Source organism: Oryx dammah, unplaced genomic scaffold (assembly GCF_014754425.2).
Source record: "Oryx dammah isolate SB20612 unplaced genomic scaffold, SCBI_Odam_1.1 HiC_scaffold_26, whole genome shotgun sequence".
Classification (NCBI taxonomy): Eukaryota; Metazoa; Chordata; class Mammalia; order Artiodactyla; family Bovidae; genus Oryx; species Oryx dammah.
The window spans coordinates 80,765,039-80,787,401 of NW_024070210.1; the positions used below are offsets into that span (position 1 = coordinate 80,765,039).

At 42.9% G+C, this 22,363-nt stretch overlaps 1 protein-coding gene across 1 annotated transcript in view; it reads right to left on the minus strand.

The window, feature by feature from the left end:
• The window catches only part of REC114 (REC114 meiotic recombination protein), a 112,345-nt gene extending 109,731 nt beyond the window's left edge, over positions 1 to 2,614 (minus strand). Inside the window, exon 1 of the mRNA XM_040227380.1 lies at positions 2,441 to 2,614. Coding sequence (XP_040083314.1) covers positions 2,441 to 2,599 — 159 coding nt within the window. The 5' untranslated portion in view covers positions 2,600 to 2,614. The remainder of the gene's footprint in view (positions 1 to 2,440) is intronic.
• Positions 2,615 to 22,363: the final 19,749 nt, after the last annotated feature.

Below are 22,363 nucleotides of genomic sequence, written 5' to 3' on the forward strand. Positions count from 1 at the left end.
ACTGAAGTCTTGGATCTTTCCTTCACTGTTCTTCCTCCAATGTTTCCCAATCCAGTTGCTCCCGCCAGAAACCCAGGAGCTCTTTATTCTCACCACTCATATCCAGTCAGTCTCCAAGTCCTGTCATTTTGGCCTCCAAAACATAGCTTTAACATGCCCGGTCTCCCCATCTCTACTGCCATTCTCCCTCCCTATCCTCCCACCCTTGCCCTCCTAAGTCATTATCAGCTATTGCCCACCACACTGCAAAAGCATTTTAAGTGATCCTCCTGACTCTATCTGTTGTTGTTACTTAGTTGCTAAGTCATGTCCGATTCTGAGACCCCATGGACTGTAGTCCGCCAGGCTCCTCTGTCCATGGGGATTCTCCAGGCAAGAATTCTGGAGAGGGTTGCCATGTCCCCCTTAAGGGGATCTTCCCAACCCAGGGATCAAACCCAGGTCTCCCGCATTGCAGGTGGATTCTTTACCATCTGAGCCACCAGGGAAGCCCAAGAATACTGGAATGGGTAACCTATCCCTTCTCCAGGGGAATCCTCTGAACTCTACTTGTATTCGTCTCCAATTCTGTCTCCACTCTTCAACCAGAGTGATCTTTCAAAGAAGAAAATGCTCCAATTTAAAATCCTTTAGTGACTTCCTATTGGTTTTAGGACATTGTTCATAAGGTACCTGCCTACCTCTCTAGACAACCTCATCCCGTGTTATCTGACCCCTTGTTGTCTAAGCACCAGACTTATTTGTCTGTACATTACACTCTCTGAGGTTGTACAGGTGCAGGGCCTTTGCACATGTTGTATCCTCTACCTGAAATATTCATGCTCTCTTATTTTTCTCCTACTCACTGCTGCCCAAATCATACCAACATACATACACATGCACAATCCAAAACCACAGGGTCCACATCCAATAGTGAAACCAGACCAAAAGGAAGTGAATGATCATCAACCCGTGGCATTAAAACATATCACCAGGACAAACGAAAACAATAATGATAATATCGGTAAACACTTATATAACTTTATACGAGGCACTGTTTGAGTGATTTATATATATATTCACCTACCATACTACCCAGTGGGGTAGTATATATACTATATATATATTCACATATATACTATATATATATTCACAACCACACTACCCAGTGGGTACCATTATTATCTCCAATTTAAGATAAGGTAAACAAGGTAATTTCTGCTTTATTGACTATGCCAAAGCCTTTGACTGTGTGGATCACAATAAACTGGAAAATTCTGAGAGAGATGGGAATACCAGACCACCTGACCTGCCTCTTGAGATATCTGTATGCAGGTCAGGAAGCAACAGTTAGAACTGGACATGGAACAACAGACTGGTTCCAAATAGGAAAAGGAATACATCAAGGCTGTATATTGTCACCCTGCTTATTTAACTGATATGCAGAGTACATCATGAGAAACGCTGGACTGGAAGAAACACAAGCTGGAATCAAGATTGCCGGGAGAAATATCAATAACCTCAGATATGCAGATGACACCACCCTTATGGAAGAAAGTGAAGAGGAACTAAAAAGCTTCTTGATGAAAGTGAAAGAGGAGAGTGTAAAAGTTGGCTTAAAGCTCAACATTCAGAAAACGAAGATCATGGCATCCAGTCCCATCACTTCATGGCAAATAGATGGGGAAACAGTGGAAACAGTGTCAGACTTTATTTTTTTGGGCTCCAGAATCACTGCAGATGGTGACTGCAGCCATGAAATTAAAAGACGCTTACTCCTTAGAAGAAAAGTTATGACCAACCTAGATAGTATATTCAAAAGCAGAGACATTACTTTGCCAACTAAGGTCCGTCTAGTCAAGGCTATGGTTTTTCCTGTGATCATGTATGGATGTGAGAGCTGTACTGTGAAGAAAGCTGAGCGCTGAAGAATTGATGCTTTTGAACTGTGGTGTTGGAGAAGACTCTTGAGAGTCCCTTGGACTGCAAGGAGATCCAACCAGTCCATTCTGAAGGAGATCAACCCTGGGATTTCTTTGGAAGGAATGATGCTAAAGCTGAAACTCCAGTACTTTGGCCACCTCACGTGAAGAGTTGACTCATTGGAAAAGACTCTGATGCTGGGAGGGATTGGGGGCAGGAGGAGAAGGGGACGACAGCAGATGAGATGGCTGGATGGCGTCACTGACTCGATGGACGTGAGTCTGAGTGAACTCCAGGAGTTGGTGATGGACACGGAGGCCTGGCGTGCTGCGATTCATGGGGTCGCAAAGAGTTGGACACAACTGAGCAACTGAACTGAACTGAACTGAAACAAGGTAGGGGCTTCCTAGGTGGGCCAGTGGTTAAGAATCCACCTGCCAATGGAGGAGACACAGTGCCTCAGGAACCAGGCTGCAGTCGTCCGTCTTTCCCTGCGCCGGGTGAGAGCCTCCCAACCCTTCCCGCCCTCAGGCCTCACCTTCCAGGTAGGGGAAGAAGCCGTCCCAGCTTCCTGGCCAGGCCCAGGCGGCTCCCCAGTGCCTGAGGGCATGAAGCGGCCATACCGCTGCAAAGGCCACTGTGCCGCGTCTCCTACTGGTAACCCGAGACCTGGGAGCTCTTTTCCCGCCTCCGCCATGTTTCTCTTCCTGGCTTGGGCAGCTGCAGCACGCCTGTCAATCGGTGCAGCTAACCAATCAGAAAGCGAATTGACCCAAGGCCCACCCTCCCCCAGAGTGGAAGCCAATGGACAAGCCCCAGAGACTCGTGTGAGGGTGGGGCGGATGGGGAGTCGGGGTTGTCCTCTGGTTAAGGGCGTAGCTCTGGGCCTTGAGCATCTTCTCGTCGTGGAGGGCGAAGTGGTGTAACTTCCACCTTGAAGTGGAACTGTGACGCTTATAAATGGTAGTTGGCCCTCAACTTCTGTCAGGCAGCCCGGGACATCTTTTGCCGCTCTGACACCTTTCTGATAACTGGGTTTGTGATTTCTACACACTGGGACTAGGCTAGCTCTGTGCGCTATGTGGAAAGTGTGGTTTCCTTTTTCACAGCAGCCTTTCAGATGACACAGCCCTGCCCACCTCAACCCCACCAAAACACAGCCCCAGTTCCACCCACCAGTCAGGAAACCCATATTCCTGCGGCCCCTAGACATATTCCCTCCAGAAGGTCCAGTTCTCTTTAAAAGAGAGGAGCAAATGGGTGGGATGTTGCCAACGATGAAAGGGGAGGCTCAAACAGCAGGTGCAACTCAGTAACAATTCTGAATGATTTATAATCAACAAAGCACTTCTACATCTGTTATTTGTTCTCTCAACAACCTTGTGGTAAAGCAAAACAGAGATTATTACCCTCACGGAATAGATGGAGATTCAAAATAATGTCCTGAGAGTAGAAGCAATTTGTGCAGCCGGTGAAGAACTGTGGACTCTGCAATCTCTTCTTGAGTCCACCCCACTTGCAAAGAATTTGGGTATCTATGCAGGCTGGGTCCGGAGAAGGCACTGGCAACCCACTCCAGTACTCTTGCCTGGAAAATCCCATGGACAGAGGAGCCTGGTAGGCTACAGTCCATGGCGTCGCTAAGAGTAGGACATGACTGAGGGACTTCACTTTCACTTTTCACTTTCATGCTTTGGAGAAGGAAATGGCAACCCACTCCAGTGTTCTTGCCTGGAGAATCCCAGGGACCAGGGGGAGCCTGGTGGGCTGCGGTCTATGGGGTCGCACGGAATTGGACACGACTGATGCGACTTAGCAGCAGCAGCAGCAGCAGGCTGCGTCAAATTGGAAGCATCGTGTATGGAAGATGGAAGCTGTGTTAATCCAATATATAAAGTTAAAATGCAAAAAAAAAATTTTAAACCACGCATTTAAAAGGGTATTAAATGCATAGGCCATGGTTGGAGAAGTGGTCATTTATTCACTCAACAAAACACCTTTAAATGTCTACAGTATACAGCTATGTTAGTAACTACAGGGGTTATGGAAATATGTTAGGCATGAATCTAGCCTTCTAGGACCTTAAGATCTAATAAAGAAGACAAAGAGAGGTACATGATATTTGACATTAATGCCCAGTGAAAGTCGCTTTAAGGATTCAGGTAATGTAAAACTCTACAATCTGGAATGGCAGTGGCATTTTAGTCCCAACTTGAAAGGGCAGTAAAAGCATCCCAAGGGAAAATGGATGAAACTGGTATTCCAGGTGGAGGGCAAGTTGAAGAGCAAAGTTGCAGAGATGAGGATAGTGACATAACCAGCCAGAATGCAAGGGGTTTTAAGGAAGATGAGGCCACAAAGATGAGTTAGGCAGAAGAGCACTGAACAGCAGCTAAGGAGAGTGAATTTTACTTGGTAGATGGTGAAGAGTATGGAAAATTGACATAGAGAAGTGACACTATCACAGTGGTGGTCCAGGCAGGCTCATCTTTGAGGGACATGTAGAATAACTTGCATTCAAGATAAGGGGTATTTGTTAGTTATCTTTCTATTAGTCCAGTAGAGCTTGAAGGGGTCAGATTTGAGAAATGGCTTCTGAAGGTCCTTAAATGACGCAGCAGTACTGCATTTAATATAGTAGTAAATGGTTAGAAACTTGGTTTGAATCCCAATTCTACCACTTGCCAGCTGTGTGACCTTGGGATGTCACTTTACCTCTCTGTGAAACAGAGTTAGCCAATACCAATCTTCCAGGGTCTTAAGGAGTATAAAGTAAGATCATCTGTGGGAAAATTCTTGGTAAATTACAAAGCAGTACATGTGTGGGTACTTTCTGTTTGTGGGGTTAAAGTGACTTTCCATGCACCCCCATAGGCAGGAGGATGGGGATGGGAGCCTCATATTCGATCTCAGAGGCGCTCACCTTCCAGGTCCCTGGCTGGATGCTGTCAGACACCCTTCATAGGAGCAGATGGTGCTCACAGTTGGGACCCTGTCAGTGCCCAAGGACACCCAGGGCCCTGCTGGGCTCCCACCTGCAAGCTCCCTTCCTAGACAATGCACCTGTGCTCGAGCTTCTGGGGCCACCAGCGTCTGCCAAGAATGGATCATGTCTGCAGAGGGAGATACAAAGCCACAGCTCAATGCACAGAGGCTCTTTAAAACCTCTGATATTAACAAATGTGATTTGAGCATTCAAGAGATCCAAGACACTGTAGTAGGTGCTGGGAATACAGAAGATAAAACAGATGTTCTGTCCACCTGAAGCTTACGACTGTGTAGCTGCGGGGGTGGGGTAGACAGAACACAAATTAATCCATGTTTTTAATGGCCATTGTGTTTTCTTTTTTAAAGATATGTCTGTAATATTTATTAAGATATAATTTTATACAATAAAAAACACAGATCTTAAATATTCAATTGGGCAAGTTTTAACAGCTGTGTACATTCATATAAGCACCATCTGGAAAAGATACGGAACATTTCCGAACTTGGAGCACCAAGTTTCCTTAGGAGTGCCTCCTTCCAGTCAGTCTCCTACTCCCAGGGGCAACCATTGGTCTGATTTTTTTCCATTGGTCTGACTTTAATCACTGTAGATAAGCCTTTTTATTCCTGGACTTTATACATATACATCTATGTATGTGCTCAGTCACTCCATTGTGTCCAACTCTTTGCAACCCCATGGACTACAGTCCGCCAGGTTCCTCTGTCCATGGGATTTTCCAGGGAAGAATACTGGAGTGGGTTGCCATTTCCTCCTCCAAGGGATCTTCCCAACCCAGGGACTGAACCCACATCTTCTGGACCTCCTGTATTACCACTGAGCTACCTGGGAAGCCATATATATATATATATATATATGTATAAAACCACAGGATATATTCTTTTATATCTGCTTCTTTTGTTCAGTGTAATTTTGTCTTTTAGCTTCATCCGTGTTGTATAAACCAGTAGTTCATTTCTTTATAGTGATGAATAACATTCTGTTACATGATTATATCACGATTTGTTCCTCACTTGATGATGGGCATTTGAATTGTTTGGTTTGCTTGGGTTTTTAAGCTGTTGTAAACATTTTTTGTATTAGTCTTTTTTTGTAAAGATGTGCTGTCATTTATCTTCATTAAATACCAAGGAGTGGAATTGCTGGTTTCTAGAGATAGATATGTTTAACCCCATAAAAAACTGCCAAAGAGTTCTTCACAGTGGTTGTACCATTTTGTACTCCTACCAGCAAAATATGAGAGTTCTAGTTATCCATGCTGACATTTGCATGGCAAGTCCTTTCAGTTTTAGCAACTCTAGTGGACCTATAGTAACATCTCACTGTGGTTTTAATTTGCATTTCCCTGATACTGAATTATGTTGAGCCCCATTTCAAACAGCTTACTGGCCATTTGTGTATTTTATTTCATAAAGTATGTGTTCAAATCTTTATCATTACCGATTTGTAGGGGGTTCTTTATATATTCTAGATACAAGTTTGTTGTTAGACATATGGGTTGAAAATACTCTTCCCATTCTATTACTTGTCCTTTCATTTTCTTAACAATGTTTTCCAAAGAGCAGAAGTATTTAATTCTGAATGAAGTCAATTTTATTAATTTTTAAGGTTGTTTTTTTTTTAGTGCTTTTTGTGTCCTGCCTAAGAAATCTGTGACTACTTTGAGGCTGTACATATATTCTCCTATGTTTGCATTTGAAAAGTTTATAGTTCTGTCTTTTACATCTAGACATATGATCCTCCTTGCATTAAATTGTTTGCATGAAGTGAAGTGAGAATTAAGGTTCATCTTTTTTTGCATTGACATACAATTACTATTATACAGGAACTGCCCTCAACCAATGACTGATGGAAACTGGGATATAAATACCCCAATTTCCTCACTCCTCAGGTGGGACAACTCAGATTTGTGTAATATCCCGTTCCCCAGGCTTCACCTGTGGGATCAGGCTCCAGTTACCCATGATATAACTTCTTGGTAATGATTCTTTTTTTGGCTTCCCTGCCTCCCTCTCCTACCAGTGTTTCCTGTAATCTCCTCTCAAATAAATTGCTTGCACTTAAATTTTTGTCCCAGCATCTGTTTCTCGGGGAAGCCAAACTACGACAGTGACAAACAAGGCAGACAGTTCCCTGCCTTCATATATTTAGCTATAATTTAGGCACACACAAGATGATGATACAAAAGGCATTAAGAGGGGAGAGAAGTCACATCCAAAGCAGACCCTTCAATACCTTGCTGACCAACAGCATTAGAACAACAGTATTTGTGATCAGGACTCATGAATGACAGGTGACTATGAGTTACTCTGATCCCCTCTTAGAAGACTGTTACTAGCTTTTTTAAACATTTTTTTAAAAATCCCGAATCCTTTTACTGTGTAACTCTATTTTGCAGGTGGCATGATGACAGAGATTCTTGTCTCATGAGTAGTCAGCATGATATTGGAGGCAAGCTGCAGGGCTGGTTTCAGAATTCTAGCGTGTCTTTTTCAAAACAGGCTAGGGACCCCATGTATCCCCTCTTGCTAGGAGGATGAGACACCAAAGAAAATGATGGCTTCAGTCTCCTAGATGATAGAGAAATACACATCTTTACTCTGCCTGCTGTGTCCCTCAGCCACAGCTCCAGGAACCACACAGGGATTGGAAACTGCAGGCACTGCTGGTGTCTGTGGGGTTTCCCAGAAGAGTCCTGTTTCCATAAGTCAAGCCAGGTGAGGTGTCTCCATGATGTCAGACCTGGGGATGCTGTGTAAGAAGGGGATGTTTCCATGGAACTCTACACTCACTGGTAAAAAGCAATTATTTTCAGGTTTCTGCTCTGTTTCTTTCACAGGCAAAAACTAACTGCTCCATTTCAGGTAATTGAAGGGATTTCAACATGACTGGGCACAGACAATCCCACCCTGTCCACAGGTTGCTGATCATTGGCACAACATGAAGAGAGATTAACACAGACTCTTTCCATTTATTAAACACACAGAGAATAATAATAAGCTAGTAAAATGTTTGCCTGCTGGTAGATTTAGGGGCACATTTTACCAAGTTGGACTAGAGTCAGAAAGAGGAACTTCAAGCAAACCCTAGAGAAAGACTATGAATTTCCACTTTGAAGGGGGGGTTTATGTTTTACTTAGGTTGGAATCCAGAGTTCCTGGCACATGGTAGGTCCCCAATTATTTTTAACAAAAAGATTGCACATTTTAATATGGAAGAGTGAAAGGGATAATTTAAAAGTCATTTTGAGGAACAAGAAGAAACATCTTCATATCAGTGAAGCTGAAGTTGAAGAAGAAATTTTTGTACTTCAAAATCTCAGTCTCAGAGCTGTGTGTTCAGGAAGTTTACAACCCCAAAGCCTACAAATATGTAACCATATATAGGAGCATAGACAGGAAGACCCCCTTGAAGTCTTTCCCAATTTGATGCATCACTTATTCCATCATTTGTTGCCTGACCCAGGAGAAGTCATTTAACGCACCTCTGAAGAGTGAGGCTGCGATATTTGCAATTTACGCCTCAGAGGACAGATGAGAGCCTCATAAAGAAAACGCTTTGTGCTGGAGAATGACTCAGCAGAAGCATTTCTGAGCTTCGTTATTCAGAATATTTTGAATATTTGAGTCTGCAGCCATTGCAGTTGCACCTCCAGCAGATGGTAGGTTAGGGCTGGCAGAAGTCAGGAGGTCAACATTCTCAGGGGACCCCAGGGAATGGTCAGGGCACCTTGCACTGTTTTCTCACAGGGAAGGCTTCAGCCCTGAGAGTGTCACAATATGTTTACAAGTGAAAATCCTTTCCCCAGGGGAGCATTCTAACAATAAATTGAGAGACCCTGAGGAAGGGCGATTTTATTTTTTCTGAGTGGTTGTGTTTGAGTTCAGGTAATTTGTTCATTCATTGATTCAGCAAGCATTTGTTGGGCTTTCTCTGTGTCAGACACTAAGCAAGGTAACAGAGAAACAAATCTGAATTGGACACAGCTCTTCTATTGAAAATGTTTATAGTCTGACAGAGGGATAGACACAGGTAATTTGCAATGTAATGTGGAAGATACGCACTAAAGGGACAGACCAGGTATCCTGCTGGTGCAATTAAGGAGTGATACATTCAAATGGGAGCAGTAGGAAAGGTGTGCAGAGGAACATAGACTCTTTTTTTGTCTTGTGGTAAAGTTCACATAACACAAAATTCATTATTTTAGCCATTATAAAGTGTGCAATTCAGTGGCATTTAGTCCATTTACAATGCTGTGAAACCCTCACCACTATCTAGTTTTGGGATATTCTCATCACCCCAAAAGGAAACACCATACCTCCTATCAGTCATTTCCCCTGTTCTGCTCCCCCAGTTCCTGGAAGCCATCAGTCTGCTTTCTGTCTCTGTGGATTTGCCTGTTCTGGATATTTCACATAAATAGCATTATTCAACAGACAGCCTTTCATGTTTGGCTTCTTTTACTTAGTATATTTTCAAGGTCCATCCATGTAATTGCATGTATCATCAGTACTTCATTTTCTTTAATGGTTGACGAATACTCCATTATATAAGTATACCATATTCTGTTTACCATTTATCAGCTGATGGACTCTTGGGGGGTATTTCCACCTAGATGGGGACTCTTGAACAGTGCTTTATTGATCTGAATAAAAATGGCTTTGCTATCCTTGTAAAGCAAAGCAACACGGACTTCCAGGCACCATAGTATATAGTTGTTTACTGCTCTACAACTTCTTCCATCTCCAGAAACAGCAAGGACAGGTCGAATATTAAAAGATAACCAAAAAGAGATAACTGGGATCAAAGGCAAGGGAAGCATCTCTGGGACCAGAAATTCACAACAGCGAGCAAGGGTGAAAGCCAAGGGCATGCTGGGCTCCAAGTCTGGATCCAGACAATGGTAGCGGGAGACCCATTCCAAAAGAGACACAGGAGCCAAACAGCTCCACACAAAGCGGGAACAGAGTCAGGCTCCCTGCATGGAGCCAGGAGTAGGTGTCAGGGCCCCTTCTTTGAGGGGGCTTAGCAAGGCTGCCACCCTGCCTCTTGGTGTAACTGTTTCCAGGTCAATAGGAACCTGAGGAGACAGCAGAACAGACACAACAGCACAACCAGGAACTGAGCCAAGTCTCCTGCAGGCTCTGAGACTGGATAGCCCCAGGTTGCAGCAGGAGAGGGGTGCTGAAACGTGCCTGTATCGGTTCTGGACTGGGACTTGGGGAGTTAGAGGAAGGCAGGAGCACACCCCTTCCACTCCTAGAAAGTAAAGGAAAGAGGGATGTATAACTGATTCACTTTCTATGGCAGAAAGTAACACAACATTGTAAATCAACTATGCTCCAATAAATTTTTTTTAATTAAAAAAAAGGAAAGATGAAGAAGCAGAGAATTTCCCTGCTTTAAAGTCACTTAAAATGACCTTAAAAATCAAAAGTCTAAAACACATGAGGAAATCTAATTCTAAGAAAGACAACAGAAGCAACAATAAGAATACAAGCTCACTTCTGAAAAAATGTAATTGAATAACACAGACTGACAAAACTGTTTTTAAATGAATATGATTATAATTCATAGATTGAATGAATATAATTCATAGATATTATAAATCACATGTAACAATTAAAGTTGTATTGAAAGTGAAAGTTGCTCAGTTGTGTCCAGCTCTTTGCCACCCCATGGACTATACAGTCCATGGAATTCTCCAGGCCAGAATACTGGAGTGAGTAGTCTTTCCCGTCTCCAGGGGATCTTCCCAACCCAGGGATCGAACCAGTGCAGGGAACTCCTACTTCTGCATTGCAGGTGGATTCTTTACCAGCTGAGCCACCAGGGAAACCTATATAATAATACAGATAATATAATACTGAAAAAAGCTGGACACAAGAGTACACAGTGCATGCTTACACTGATATAATGTGAAAGAAAAAACAAACCATACTACCAACTACTAATCTATGACGTTAGAAGTCAGGAGAGTGGTTATCCTTGAAAGAGAGCTCAAGGGGATGCTAGAAATGTTTCATTTCTTAACTTGGGTGCTTGTTATATGAATGTCTTCACTTCATGAAAAGCCACTGTTACATATATAGTCAATTCTCTTTATTTGACGATTTTATATTTGCAAATTTGGCTACTCATTTAACTTTCCTTGTAACTCCCCCAATCAATATATGCCTCCCCTTTATGATCCTTCATAGACTTACACATTGAGGGGAAAATTCTGAGTCATCAGATCCTGGTAGTCCCACCAAAGATGGAACAAGGCAACACTCGGCCTTCTTGTTTCAACTCTCATATCATAAATTAGGGTACTTTTTGTAGTCTACCTACTGTGACGTTTTTCACATTTATATGCTTTTTGTTGGTGATTTCACTGTTTGAAATGACTCCCAAGCATAACGCTGAAGTGCTGGCTGGTGTTCTGGAGCTCAGGCAGAGATGTGCCTTATGAAGAAAGTGTGTTTGGGCTTCCCTGGTGGCTTAGACAGTAAAGAACCTGCCTGCAATGCGGGAGACCTGGGTTGGGAAAATCCCCTGGAGGAGGGCACGGCAACCCACTCCAGTATTCTTACATGGACACAGGAGCCTTGCGGACTACAGTCCATGGGGTTGCAAAGAGTTGGACACAACTGAGCGACTAAGCACAGATAAGCGTCCTTCAGACATGAGTTATAGTATTGTTGGCTTTGAGTTCTATATTAATGAATCAACAAATTAAAAACTTGCGAGCAAGACATTTTCCTGGTCTCTGCTTTGTGGGTGGATCTACACTATGACGGGCTTCCCTGGTGACTCAGAGGGTAAGGAATCTGCCTGCAGCTTGGAGACCGAGATTTGACCCCTGAGTTGGGAAGATTCCCCTAGAGAAGGGAATGGCTACCCACTCCAGTATTCTGGTCTGGAGAATTCCATGGACTATGCAGTCTATGGGATCGCAAAAAGTCGGACACAACTGAGCGACTTTCACAGACAGCTACACTGTTACATCAAAGGTTCCCAAATTTATCATGATTACAAAAAAAAAAACCACCTTTATTCTTTTACGTGTTTCCATGTAACCATGTGTAATTTATTCTCTAGGGTGTAAACCTAAAAATATTATTTCTCAATCACATGTGTGCATTTCCAATTTTATTAGCAATTGTCAAGTTATTTTCTCATGTAGTTGTACTAATTTAAACCATTGTCCATACTGTTGAAAATTCACATTTCTCCACATCTTCTTCAATATTGATGTTGTCTGATTTTAATTTTTGCAAATAGTCATTATTGTTTAGATATCCATTTCCTTGATCACTAGTGAAATTAAGCAGCTCTTCATAAGCTCACTGCCCATTTTGTTTTCTTCTTATGTGAATTCCTTGTTCAGCTCCTTTGCCTATTTTATATTGAGTGTGTCTTTTTGTTATTAATTTATAGCAGTTCTTCATATATTCTAGATACTCTTCCTTTGTCTGTTAAATATGTTGTGAATATTTTTACTGGTGTTTTAGTTGTGTTCTAACTTTGTCCATGATAATTAGTTTTTATTTTTAATGGTTCAGATCAATTTTTTCCTTTATTGTTCATAATTTTTGTGCCTTATTTAAGAAATCCTTTTTTTCTTAGAAGCTCATAATGATATTTACTTATATTCCCTTCTCACAGTTTTACAGTTTGGTTTCACATTTAGGTCTAATACATCTGAAATTTATTTTCATGCATGGTATGAGGAATCAGTGTTTTTGAGCTAATAAGCATTGAAAAGAAGCTTTTTTTTTGCAAAAACATCTTGGCATTTTGCAAAATGCACATGTGTCAGACTAGAAATGGCAGAGAGTTTGCAAAGGAGGGAGGAAGCAGGAAGAAACTAGGAATAGCAGAGGAATTCCATGTATCATTCAACTGTGAGTGCTGCGACCTCGTATAGGCAAAGCAGTCATACAACAACCACTTTGAAGAAGTTTACAGTGGGTCTCAGTTATTTACAGTAGAACATTAACAAATATTTTTCCATCCCCTCACTCCCTCTAGTCAGTTGAAATATGTTCTGGGACATTGTGAAAACTATGAGAAAAGAAAATAAGTAGTTTTACTCTGAACTAAACACAATGAAAAAAGGAGGTCTGCAGCAAGAAGATCACATTGCAAAGACTAAGCTAATGGGTTGGGAATTTTCTGCTATTTTGGAATAACTTTGAAGCTTATATTCATTCATTCATTCAAAACACATGTATTGATCACCTGCTCTATTTCAAGAATTATCTTGGGTACACAAAATACTCCTGTGTATCTTGGGTACACAGGAGCTATAGAGATGAATAAGTCCCACTTCTTGCCCTCAGTGAGCTCCCTTCTAGGCAAAAAGACAAATATAAGGCAATAAGTCTCCATCCTAGGTGATAAATGTGAAAAAACAAACAAACCAACTACAGGGTACCACACAAACTTAGCACAGAGCACAGAGGAATGATGTTTTCAGGTCCAGGAAGGTAAGAGATCAAAGACATGTTCCTGGAGAAGCTGACACATGAACAACAACACATAGAGCAAACGGAACAAACATGGGCAGAAATTTACCTTCTTTTGCATAAATACCTAAATTTCTTTCATTCACTAATAAAGTTTTTAGTTAAGCACCTACTGTGTGCCAGGTGGTAGAGACACAAGAGGAATTCTTGTGAAAAGATGGTCATGCATACCTAAAACTAATACAATGTTGCATATGAATTGTATCTGAGGGAAAAAAGGGCAGACAGGAGTACAGAGGTTGATAAGACAAATCCTCCAAAGGAGAGTTGTACCCAGGTCCAGCATGTATAAAAACAGCACCCAATTCTGTCTGGGAGGATCAGAGAAGAGGGGCCCAAGAAATATGTGGTCCTTGGGTTCAAACTTGATAGGTGAATGGAAAGTTTGCCAGGCAGAAAGGTGGGAAGGTGTCCATTCCGTGGAGGTTGTAGGATATAATGCAAGAAGGCTGATCACAACCTCCCTTCCAGCTGTACTGCCTCATCCATAGATCTGACTCAGAGAAGAAAAGCAAAGCCATTCTCTGAAGTACTGTGGCCACTGATGGCACAAGAGATGACCTCCTGACAAGTAGATAATGTCTAATGCAGTAACTGGGCACAAAGGGCTTTGCACAATTAGCAGGCACTGGAAACTGAATTCAGTCAATCAGACTGAATTCCTTAAGAATTTAGAGAATACAGAGTGGGCTGTCCAGTCAGAGTAGAAGCCTGTGCTCAGAGAGAAGAGGGCACCTGACTAAAGCCTCTGGTGCCTGGAGTACCCTCAAGTCCTGGAGAGCTTTTTGATGCTAGATCAGTCCACGAGTAGCCTCATGACTCTAGGTCTTATAGTCAAGCCCCACACAACTGCTCACACTCGTATACAGTATACAAAGTAATAGAGTGGGTAGCAAGACATTTTAGGGAACTTGTGAAAAATGAAAGTGTTAGTCATTCAGTCGTGTCCAACTGTTGGGGACCCCATGGACTATAGCCCACCAGGCTCCTCTGTCCAAAGAATTCTCCAGGCAAGAATACTGGAGTGGGTAGTCATTTCCTTCTGATCCAGGGATCAAACCTTGGTCTCCCCATTGCAGGAAGGTTCTTAACTGTCTGAGCCACCAGGGAATTTGGAATCTAGGGCAGCTCTGGGTAAGATATAAGAAAGTCAGGGACTTCCCTGGTGGGCCAGTAGCTAAGGCTCCACGCTCCAATGCAGAGGCCCTGGGTTTACTCCATGGTCAGGGAACTAGGTCCCACATGCCACAACTAAGAGTCTTCATGCTGCAACTAAAGATCCCCCACGTGCCACAACTAAAAGGTCCTGAATGCCAGCAAATAAGACCCAATGCACCAAATAAATGAATGATTTTTTTTTAATTAAAAGAAGAAAGTCATAAGAGCTCACGGTTACTGAGTGTTCACTATGTGCCAGGATTGTTTTAAGGGCTTCACAAATATAAACTCTTCTAATTCTTAAAAGAGCTCCATGAAGTGCTATTAGCCCATTTACCAGTAAGGAAATGCAAGGACAGAGATGTAAAACAATACACAATGCACAGCTACTAAGTGGCAAAGAATTTGAATGTAGGTGGTTTGACTTAGCCACCAAACCACACCCATTCTAGAGAATTAAGAGATGTAAGAGGTGTAGAAGGCAATGGCACCCCACTCCAGTACTCTTGCCTGGAAAATCCCATGGACGGAGAAGCCTGGTAGGCTGCAGTCCATGGGGTCGCTGAGGGTCGGACACGACTGAGCGACTTCACTTTCACTTTTCACTTTCATGCATTGGAGAAGGCAATGACAACCCACTCCAGTGTTCTTGCCTGGAGAATCCCAGGGACGGGGGAGCCTGGTGGGCTGCCGTCTATGGTGTCGCACAGAGTCGGACATGACTGAAGCAACTTAGCAACAGCAGCAGCTGTAGAGGTAAGCAGGGGACAGATCATGAAAGACCTTGTATGCCTTGCTAAGGGGTCTACATAATTCAACAGAGCAGTCCTGCATTTATCTGTTTTATATATTGCACTTCTGTTTGAAGATTTCATTTAGATACAGGGTCTGCTTCTAAAACTGCAAAGGCAGTGGCAGTGACTGAGGAATTTTGAGTTAGAGTGTGATGTGGTCTTTCGATTTGCCTTTTAGAAAGATCAAGCTGGCAGCAGTATGAAGAGTGAACAGGTGGTATCTACAACTAAAGGGAAGGCCATTGCAGTGTTCCAGATGAGAGATGAACAGGCTTGATGAAGAGCAGGGTAGCAGGAATGTGTATGCAATGTATTTAGGAGGGGGATTCAGTAGGACAGAAGAGACTGAATGTGGAGGAAGAGAGTAGGGGGCCCGGGAGGCTAGGATTTCACACTCTTTATAGTCAAGGGCATGCTTCACACACGTACACATTGGTTTGCATGCACACACTATGCCTAGAGGAGCATTACTGGCTCCAAGTAGGAAGACACACACTCAGATTCACAAATGTATTTCCACACGAGGTGTGGGAGTCTGCAACTCTCCTCCCTCTTCTGACTCTCTGTCAGGATCCCATTCTGAAATCTGATGCTGTTCTATTACAGGTAAATTTGCCATAAATCTGTCTATCTGCATGGTTCTCAGCCTGGGGCATCCCACCCCTCCACAAAGGGAGGTTTGAAAATGTGTGGAGGCAATTTTAATTGTTACAATGACCTGGTCATGCTGGTGACCTTTAACGCCCAGGGAACAGAGTTGCTAAACAATGTGCAAAACAAAATCGTACCCATAGCACAACCTCTGAGAAATACTGGAAGAACTTTGTACCCCAAAAGTCCCAGACTTGAAATTTATCACCTCCCTTTACCAGATGGGGCAAATTATCATTTTTGAGCCTCAGTTTCCAGACCTGTAAGATAGGAATCTATTACCTGCTTCCCAGGATTCTTCTGAGGATCCTGCAAGGTAACATAATTCTTCACATATATGGAGTTCTTGATAAGAATAGTTTCCTTTTCTTGTTTAGCATCGCAGTCCTTTTCTCAACTTCCTTTTATGGGTCATGAACTAGTGTTCTAATTTCCAAGAAACAAATGTTGCTCCTGCCCCTCTTATGATCCTGGGTGCAGAGCAGGCTGTGCAGTCCACTTCAGGGGTAAGTGATTGACAGCAAAATGTCCCTTGAAATAACTCATGAACAGCTTGTGGAAGTTAGCTGTCAGAAATTCCAGTTCAGGAAGAGTTGTTTCCAGCACTAGTGGCTGTCAGCCCATTATATTTATAGAGACAGGGCAGCGTGGATGAGTGGATGGTTCAAGCCCAAAATGGGGATGAAATGATGGAGAGGTCTGTGCCTGAGTTTCCTTTACTTTAGAAATCAGAGGACTAATCCTACAATTAATCACTGAGTTTTCTGAAGTTTTCCAACCAGTCTCTTTGAGATGGTAATAACAGATACTTAGGTTCATTTAACTCAATGATTAACTAAAATGTCTAGCACTTAGCTAAACACTCTATTTGTGCATGTGCGTTTAGTTGCTAAGTCGTGTCTGACAGCCGCCTCTGTCCATGGGATTTCCCCAGAAAGAATGGGGAAATGGAGTGGATTGCCATTTCCTTCTCCAGGGGATCATTTTTATTTACATTACCTCTAAATGCTCATTAGACCATCACCAACTCGATGGACATGAGTTTGAGCAAGCTCCGGGAGTTGGTGATGGACAGGGAAGCCTGGCAGGCTGCAGTCCATGAGGTTGCAAAGAGTTGGACACGACTGAGTGACTGAACTGAACTCAAATGTTCATAACAATTTTCAAGGCAATTCTTGTATTACTTATAGATGTGAACGTTGAAGCTTGGCAAGGCAGAGTAGCTTACCCAAGACGACATGGCTGCAAATGATCAGGTTCATTTTGACACTGGCTTTTCTTGACTGTGATGCTGTCTTTCTTCACTAAATGCAACAGAGGACCAGGAAGGCTTCTGCTGAGTTTTATTTTCATTCTCTTTAGCTCATACTTCCCTTCTTGTTTGACAGTAACAGTCCTGATCTCTCTTGAAGTGTGCATCTGGCTGTGGGGATCCTCTGTCCAAGTTTGGTGAAAGACTGGGTGTCAGTAAGGAACCCTGGGCTACAATGGGGTGCCCAGTACTGGTGACTGAAGGTAGACCAGATGGTTGGATGTGGTACTCTGTGTTGACAGTGACTGCTAAGTGATAATGACTATAATTTTTGCTGAGGTCCCTGATGCAATGTTAAGAGCCAATGATCCCCTGATTGATGGGGTGACCACTCAGACTGATGTATAATTGTGCCATGCTGTTCATTAAATATTTTGAATATCACCCCTAATTGTATTATTAAGTGAAGTCTGACTTTAGAATGCTGGCCTCATTCTATATATTACTATGAAGAAGGCTAGTAAAAGGAGTTTGATATTTTTTGTTGCATATAGAACAGTATTATTATGAATATCAAAGAACGTTTATACATTTATGGTTTCTTCAGTTCCCAAAGAAATACAACTTCTTTGTAAAAATTTGGAATACGCTTAACTATCTTTATCTGTTAGCTGCCTAGCCAGCAACTCTAGCAATACCCAAGATTTTTTTTTCAGACATCTCCCCCTCCTGATGGTAGCCCATCTCCTTTGGGTGGGTCCTGATTATTTGGGGATAATCAGGATAATGACTCAGAAATGGAGATGTGACACAATATGACCAATGAGACTCAAGTGTCAACTGTCTGGGCCATAGGAGAAAGAAACTTCCTCTTGTTTTGAAAGTGCTACCTGCAGAGGGATCTTCTCCCTGGGACATTATGGTTCAGTCCAGTTCAGTTCAGTCACTCAGTCGTGTCCAGCTCTTTGAGACCCCATGAACCGCAGCATGCCAGGCCTCCCTGTCCATCACCAATTCCTGGAGTCCACCCAAACCCATGTCCATTGAGTCGGTGATGCCATCCAACCATCTCATTCTCTGTTGTCCCCTTCTCCTCCTGCCCTCAATCTTTCCCAGCATTAGGGTCTTTTCCAATGAGTCAGCTCTTTGCATCAGGTGGCCAGAGTATTGGAATTTCAGCTTCATCATCAGTCCTTCCAATGAACACCCAGGACTGATCTCCTTTAGGATGGACTGGTTGGATCTCCTTGCAGTCCAAGGGACTCTCAAGAGTCTTCTCCAACACCACATTATGGTAAGCAAATGCAAAGCCCAGAACTTCTGCAGCCACTTTGGCACCATGAAGGGAGCCACCCTTGGGATAAAGCTGGAGCCTTGGAAAGCAGAACAGAAAGAGGGAAGGAAACCAGACTCTGAAGGGGAATAGCATCAATGAACCCCTGAACCAAATAAGCCCTGAAGCTCCACTCACCTCTGTCCTTTTCAGCTATGTGAACCCGTAGATCCCCTTTATTTTTCAAGCCAGTTCAATTTGGGTTTCACATTTCTTGCAACTAAAAGCAGAGGTGGTTGGTTAACTGCCATAGAAATCTAGAAGGAACATAAATAACAAGTTCATGACAGCCTACTATCAAATCAAGACACATTGTGAAGTCCATCAAACCTGCATGGCAATATTTAAAGTGATTCTCATTACCTTTAGCTAGAGGACAGATTGTGCTAAAAATCAGACAAAGATCTGATTGTGAAGGAAGATGAATTCATAGCCCTAACAAATCTATGCTAAAATCAGGGTCCTGGTAAGATAAAATCAGGATCTTGACACATAGGATAGGCATATTTGGATAGATGCCTTTGAGAACCTGGATTCCTCTGGACTAGCAGGGGTGCCCCACACTTCTAGGAGAGTAGCTTTCCATTGCCAACCCTAGACTGATAACTGGGGTTGGGTTTCAGCATGGCTTTAGGGGGTAAATATTGTCTTTTTTGTGTAATAAAAGAGATTATTCCCCCAAAGAGCTTCAGATCATGACAAATCTATGACAAAATATATATATGGAGATGGATCTCAAGATTACTGGACAGAAAGATTTGATATAAGGCTGGTAATAGAAGATTTAATGATATGGAGACACTTCCATTGTGCCATGCTGTGCTAATTTTCTTCCATTGTGTCTGGCTCTGTGTGACCCTGTGGACTGTAGCCTGCCAGGCTCCTCTGTCCATGGGATTTTCCAGGCAAGAATACTGGAGTGGGTTACCATGCCCTCCTCCAGGGGATCTTCCTGATCCAGGGATCAAACCCATCTATGTCTTTTATGTCTCTTGTATTGGCATGTGGGTTCTTTACGACTAGTGCTGCCTGGGAAGCCCTGACCTTCCATTACTTTGTCTTTGATATCATGGCAAGGATGCCTGGAGCTGGCACTAATAAGCTGATGGAATGGCTCCTTGAAGCTTGGAATCAATGATGGTCTACAGGAAATAAGGTGGAGATGCCCTGGCAGAGTGTTAAGGAGGAGGTCAAAACCCTCAAAGAGGTAAGCATTTGAATGCACTTATGTAATGCCAGAGAGCTCTCCTGTTGACTGTGTTCCCTGGGAAGGCCCAGAAGACACTTCCATCATTAAGGCAATGAGGAATATGCTAGAGAGAGGGCTCAGTGCTGTTGGTCTTCTACAGGCCAGGGTTGATGGTAAGAGATGCTGCTGCAGAACTGGCATCCCTAGTGTCGATGAGATGATAGAATTCTGGAATAGGGAGGTCAGGAGGCAACACTTAACTTCAGAGACAATGCGGGTGTAATTACCATAATGAACATCAAAGTCAGTTGGAAATCAAGGGCCTTGATCCATGGGGATCAGGGCAGCGGCTAATAGACAATGATGTTTCTAAGGGTAGGAAGTGGACAGCCAATGAAGATGTGGCTTAACTAACTGTGATCAAAATAAATCAGTAAAGGGTGAACAGCAGGTTGATTGCAATGAAAAAAAAGTCATGATTTCTCACCTATTTTCCAAACCTGAGCCAGATTTTAGAGCACACGATCGAAGGGGCTGAGCTGTGTTGAAGAAGAAGCCTGCAGTGCTGCAGCAAGAGTATGTAGCAGATACTCTCCCAACCCTTCCTCCAAAGGGACCTACAGTCACTGGTGTAATTGCACACAGTGCAGTGAGAAGACCCAGATATTTGAAGGCTGCTGGACATAGGATTTCAGTTGACACTGCTATCATGGGGACCCCCAAAATGCCATTATGGTCCCCATGCCTAGGGATGGGGTATGTGGAGGCCAGGCATCACATGGAGTCCTGGCCCAAGTCCATTTTCTCAGTCTCTGATTGCATAATTGAGATAGATATACTTAGCATCTTGTTCTCTGGCCTGCGGGGCAGGAGTCATTATAATAAGGAAGGTTTAAACCACTGCCCCCTGGGCATGATAGTAAATGAGAAATAATACTGCATCCAGCATGGAAGAGCAGAGATTAGTGCCACCCTGAAGGACCTAAAAATCAAATGAATCAGGTTCATTGCTTTTACCATAAATCTAAACAAATTATAATCCCAATCCCAGCTGTTATGCCAGATGTAGTATCTTTACTGAGAAGATCAATACAACCTGTGGTACTTGATAGGCATCTACTGAAATGGTGAAGGTATTATTTTTAATCTCCATCAGAAAAGCAAATCAACAGCAGTTTGCATTAACCTCCAACAGAGAAGAACACATTCATAGTCTTGCCCTAGAACTAGATTACTTCTCCCACATCTGTCTCATTGTAGTCCAGAGGCACCTTGATAATCTCCACAGAACCTCATGGTGATTGGTTCACTCTATTGATGAAATCATATTACTTAGAGCTGGTAAGTGGGAATGATAAGTATTCTAGAACCCTTAGTAAGGCACCAGAGTGCCAGAAGGTAGAAGATAAATCCTATAAACATTCAGGGGGCCTAACACACTGTAAAGTATTTGGGGGTCCAATAGTCTGGGGTGTGCTGGAATGCCCCCCTCCAAAATAAAGGAGAAACTATTGCACCTTATACCCCCAGCATTGAAAAGGGGCCTTGGTAGGTCTCTTTGGATTTTAGAGATAACACATACCATGGTTGGGAATATTATTCAGTCCCATTTATCAGATGAATCAGAAAATTGGGTTTTGAGTGGAGCCTAGAGTCAGAGAGGGTGCTTCAGTAGGTCCAGGCTGTCACAAAAGGCTCTGGGCTCATATAAACCACAGAGGTCAATGGGGCTAGAAATATCTGTGGCAGATAAAGGTGCTGCATGGAATCTCTGGCAAGTTCTATCGGGAGACAGTAGCAGTACTAATTCTTGAGGTTCTGGACTACTCAAAGCTATGTTGTCTGCAGCAGAGAGATGTTCATCATTCAAGCAACAGCTCCTGGCATGCCACTGAGCCCTGGCAGAAACAGAGTATATGACCATGGGGCACCAGATGACGATGTAACTTATGAAGGTTGGATCCCATCACTTCCACTGAGTCACAAGCTTGAGAGGCACAGCAGTAATCAGTCGTAGGAGAGAACTGAGTTCAAACAAAACTGGAGAGTTCAAATGATTGACACTATCAGGTGTTCCAAATCCCCACGCCACCTCCTTCTGTGGTACTAATACCTCTCCCTCAGCTCAGACCTAAGACCTCATGGGGAGTTCTACATGACCAGCTAATATAAAAAAATTTTAAAAACCTGATTCTCATTCATGAATGATTTGTTGCTGTGAGCCAAAGATGTACTGCTGACCCATTACAGCTCCACTCAAGGCCATAAACCTCCTAACAGACAGAACTCTATGCGGTACATCTGGTCATCAACTTTTGTGGAGGGAAAAGGCAACCTGAGATAAAGTGTACTAACATTTCATTGCATGACTATCCTTTGTTTATCTGTTTGAGTTGATGGACATTTAGGTGCTTTCTACTTTTTGACTATTATGCATAATACTGTTATGAACATCTGTGCATAAGGTTTTGTTTGAACACATGCTTTCTAATCCTCTTGGATGGAATTCCTGGGTAATATAATAATGCTATGTTTGACTTTTGGGGAAACTGCCAAACTTTCCC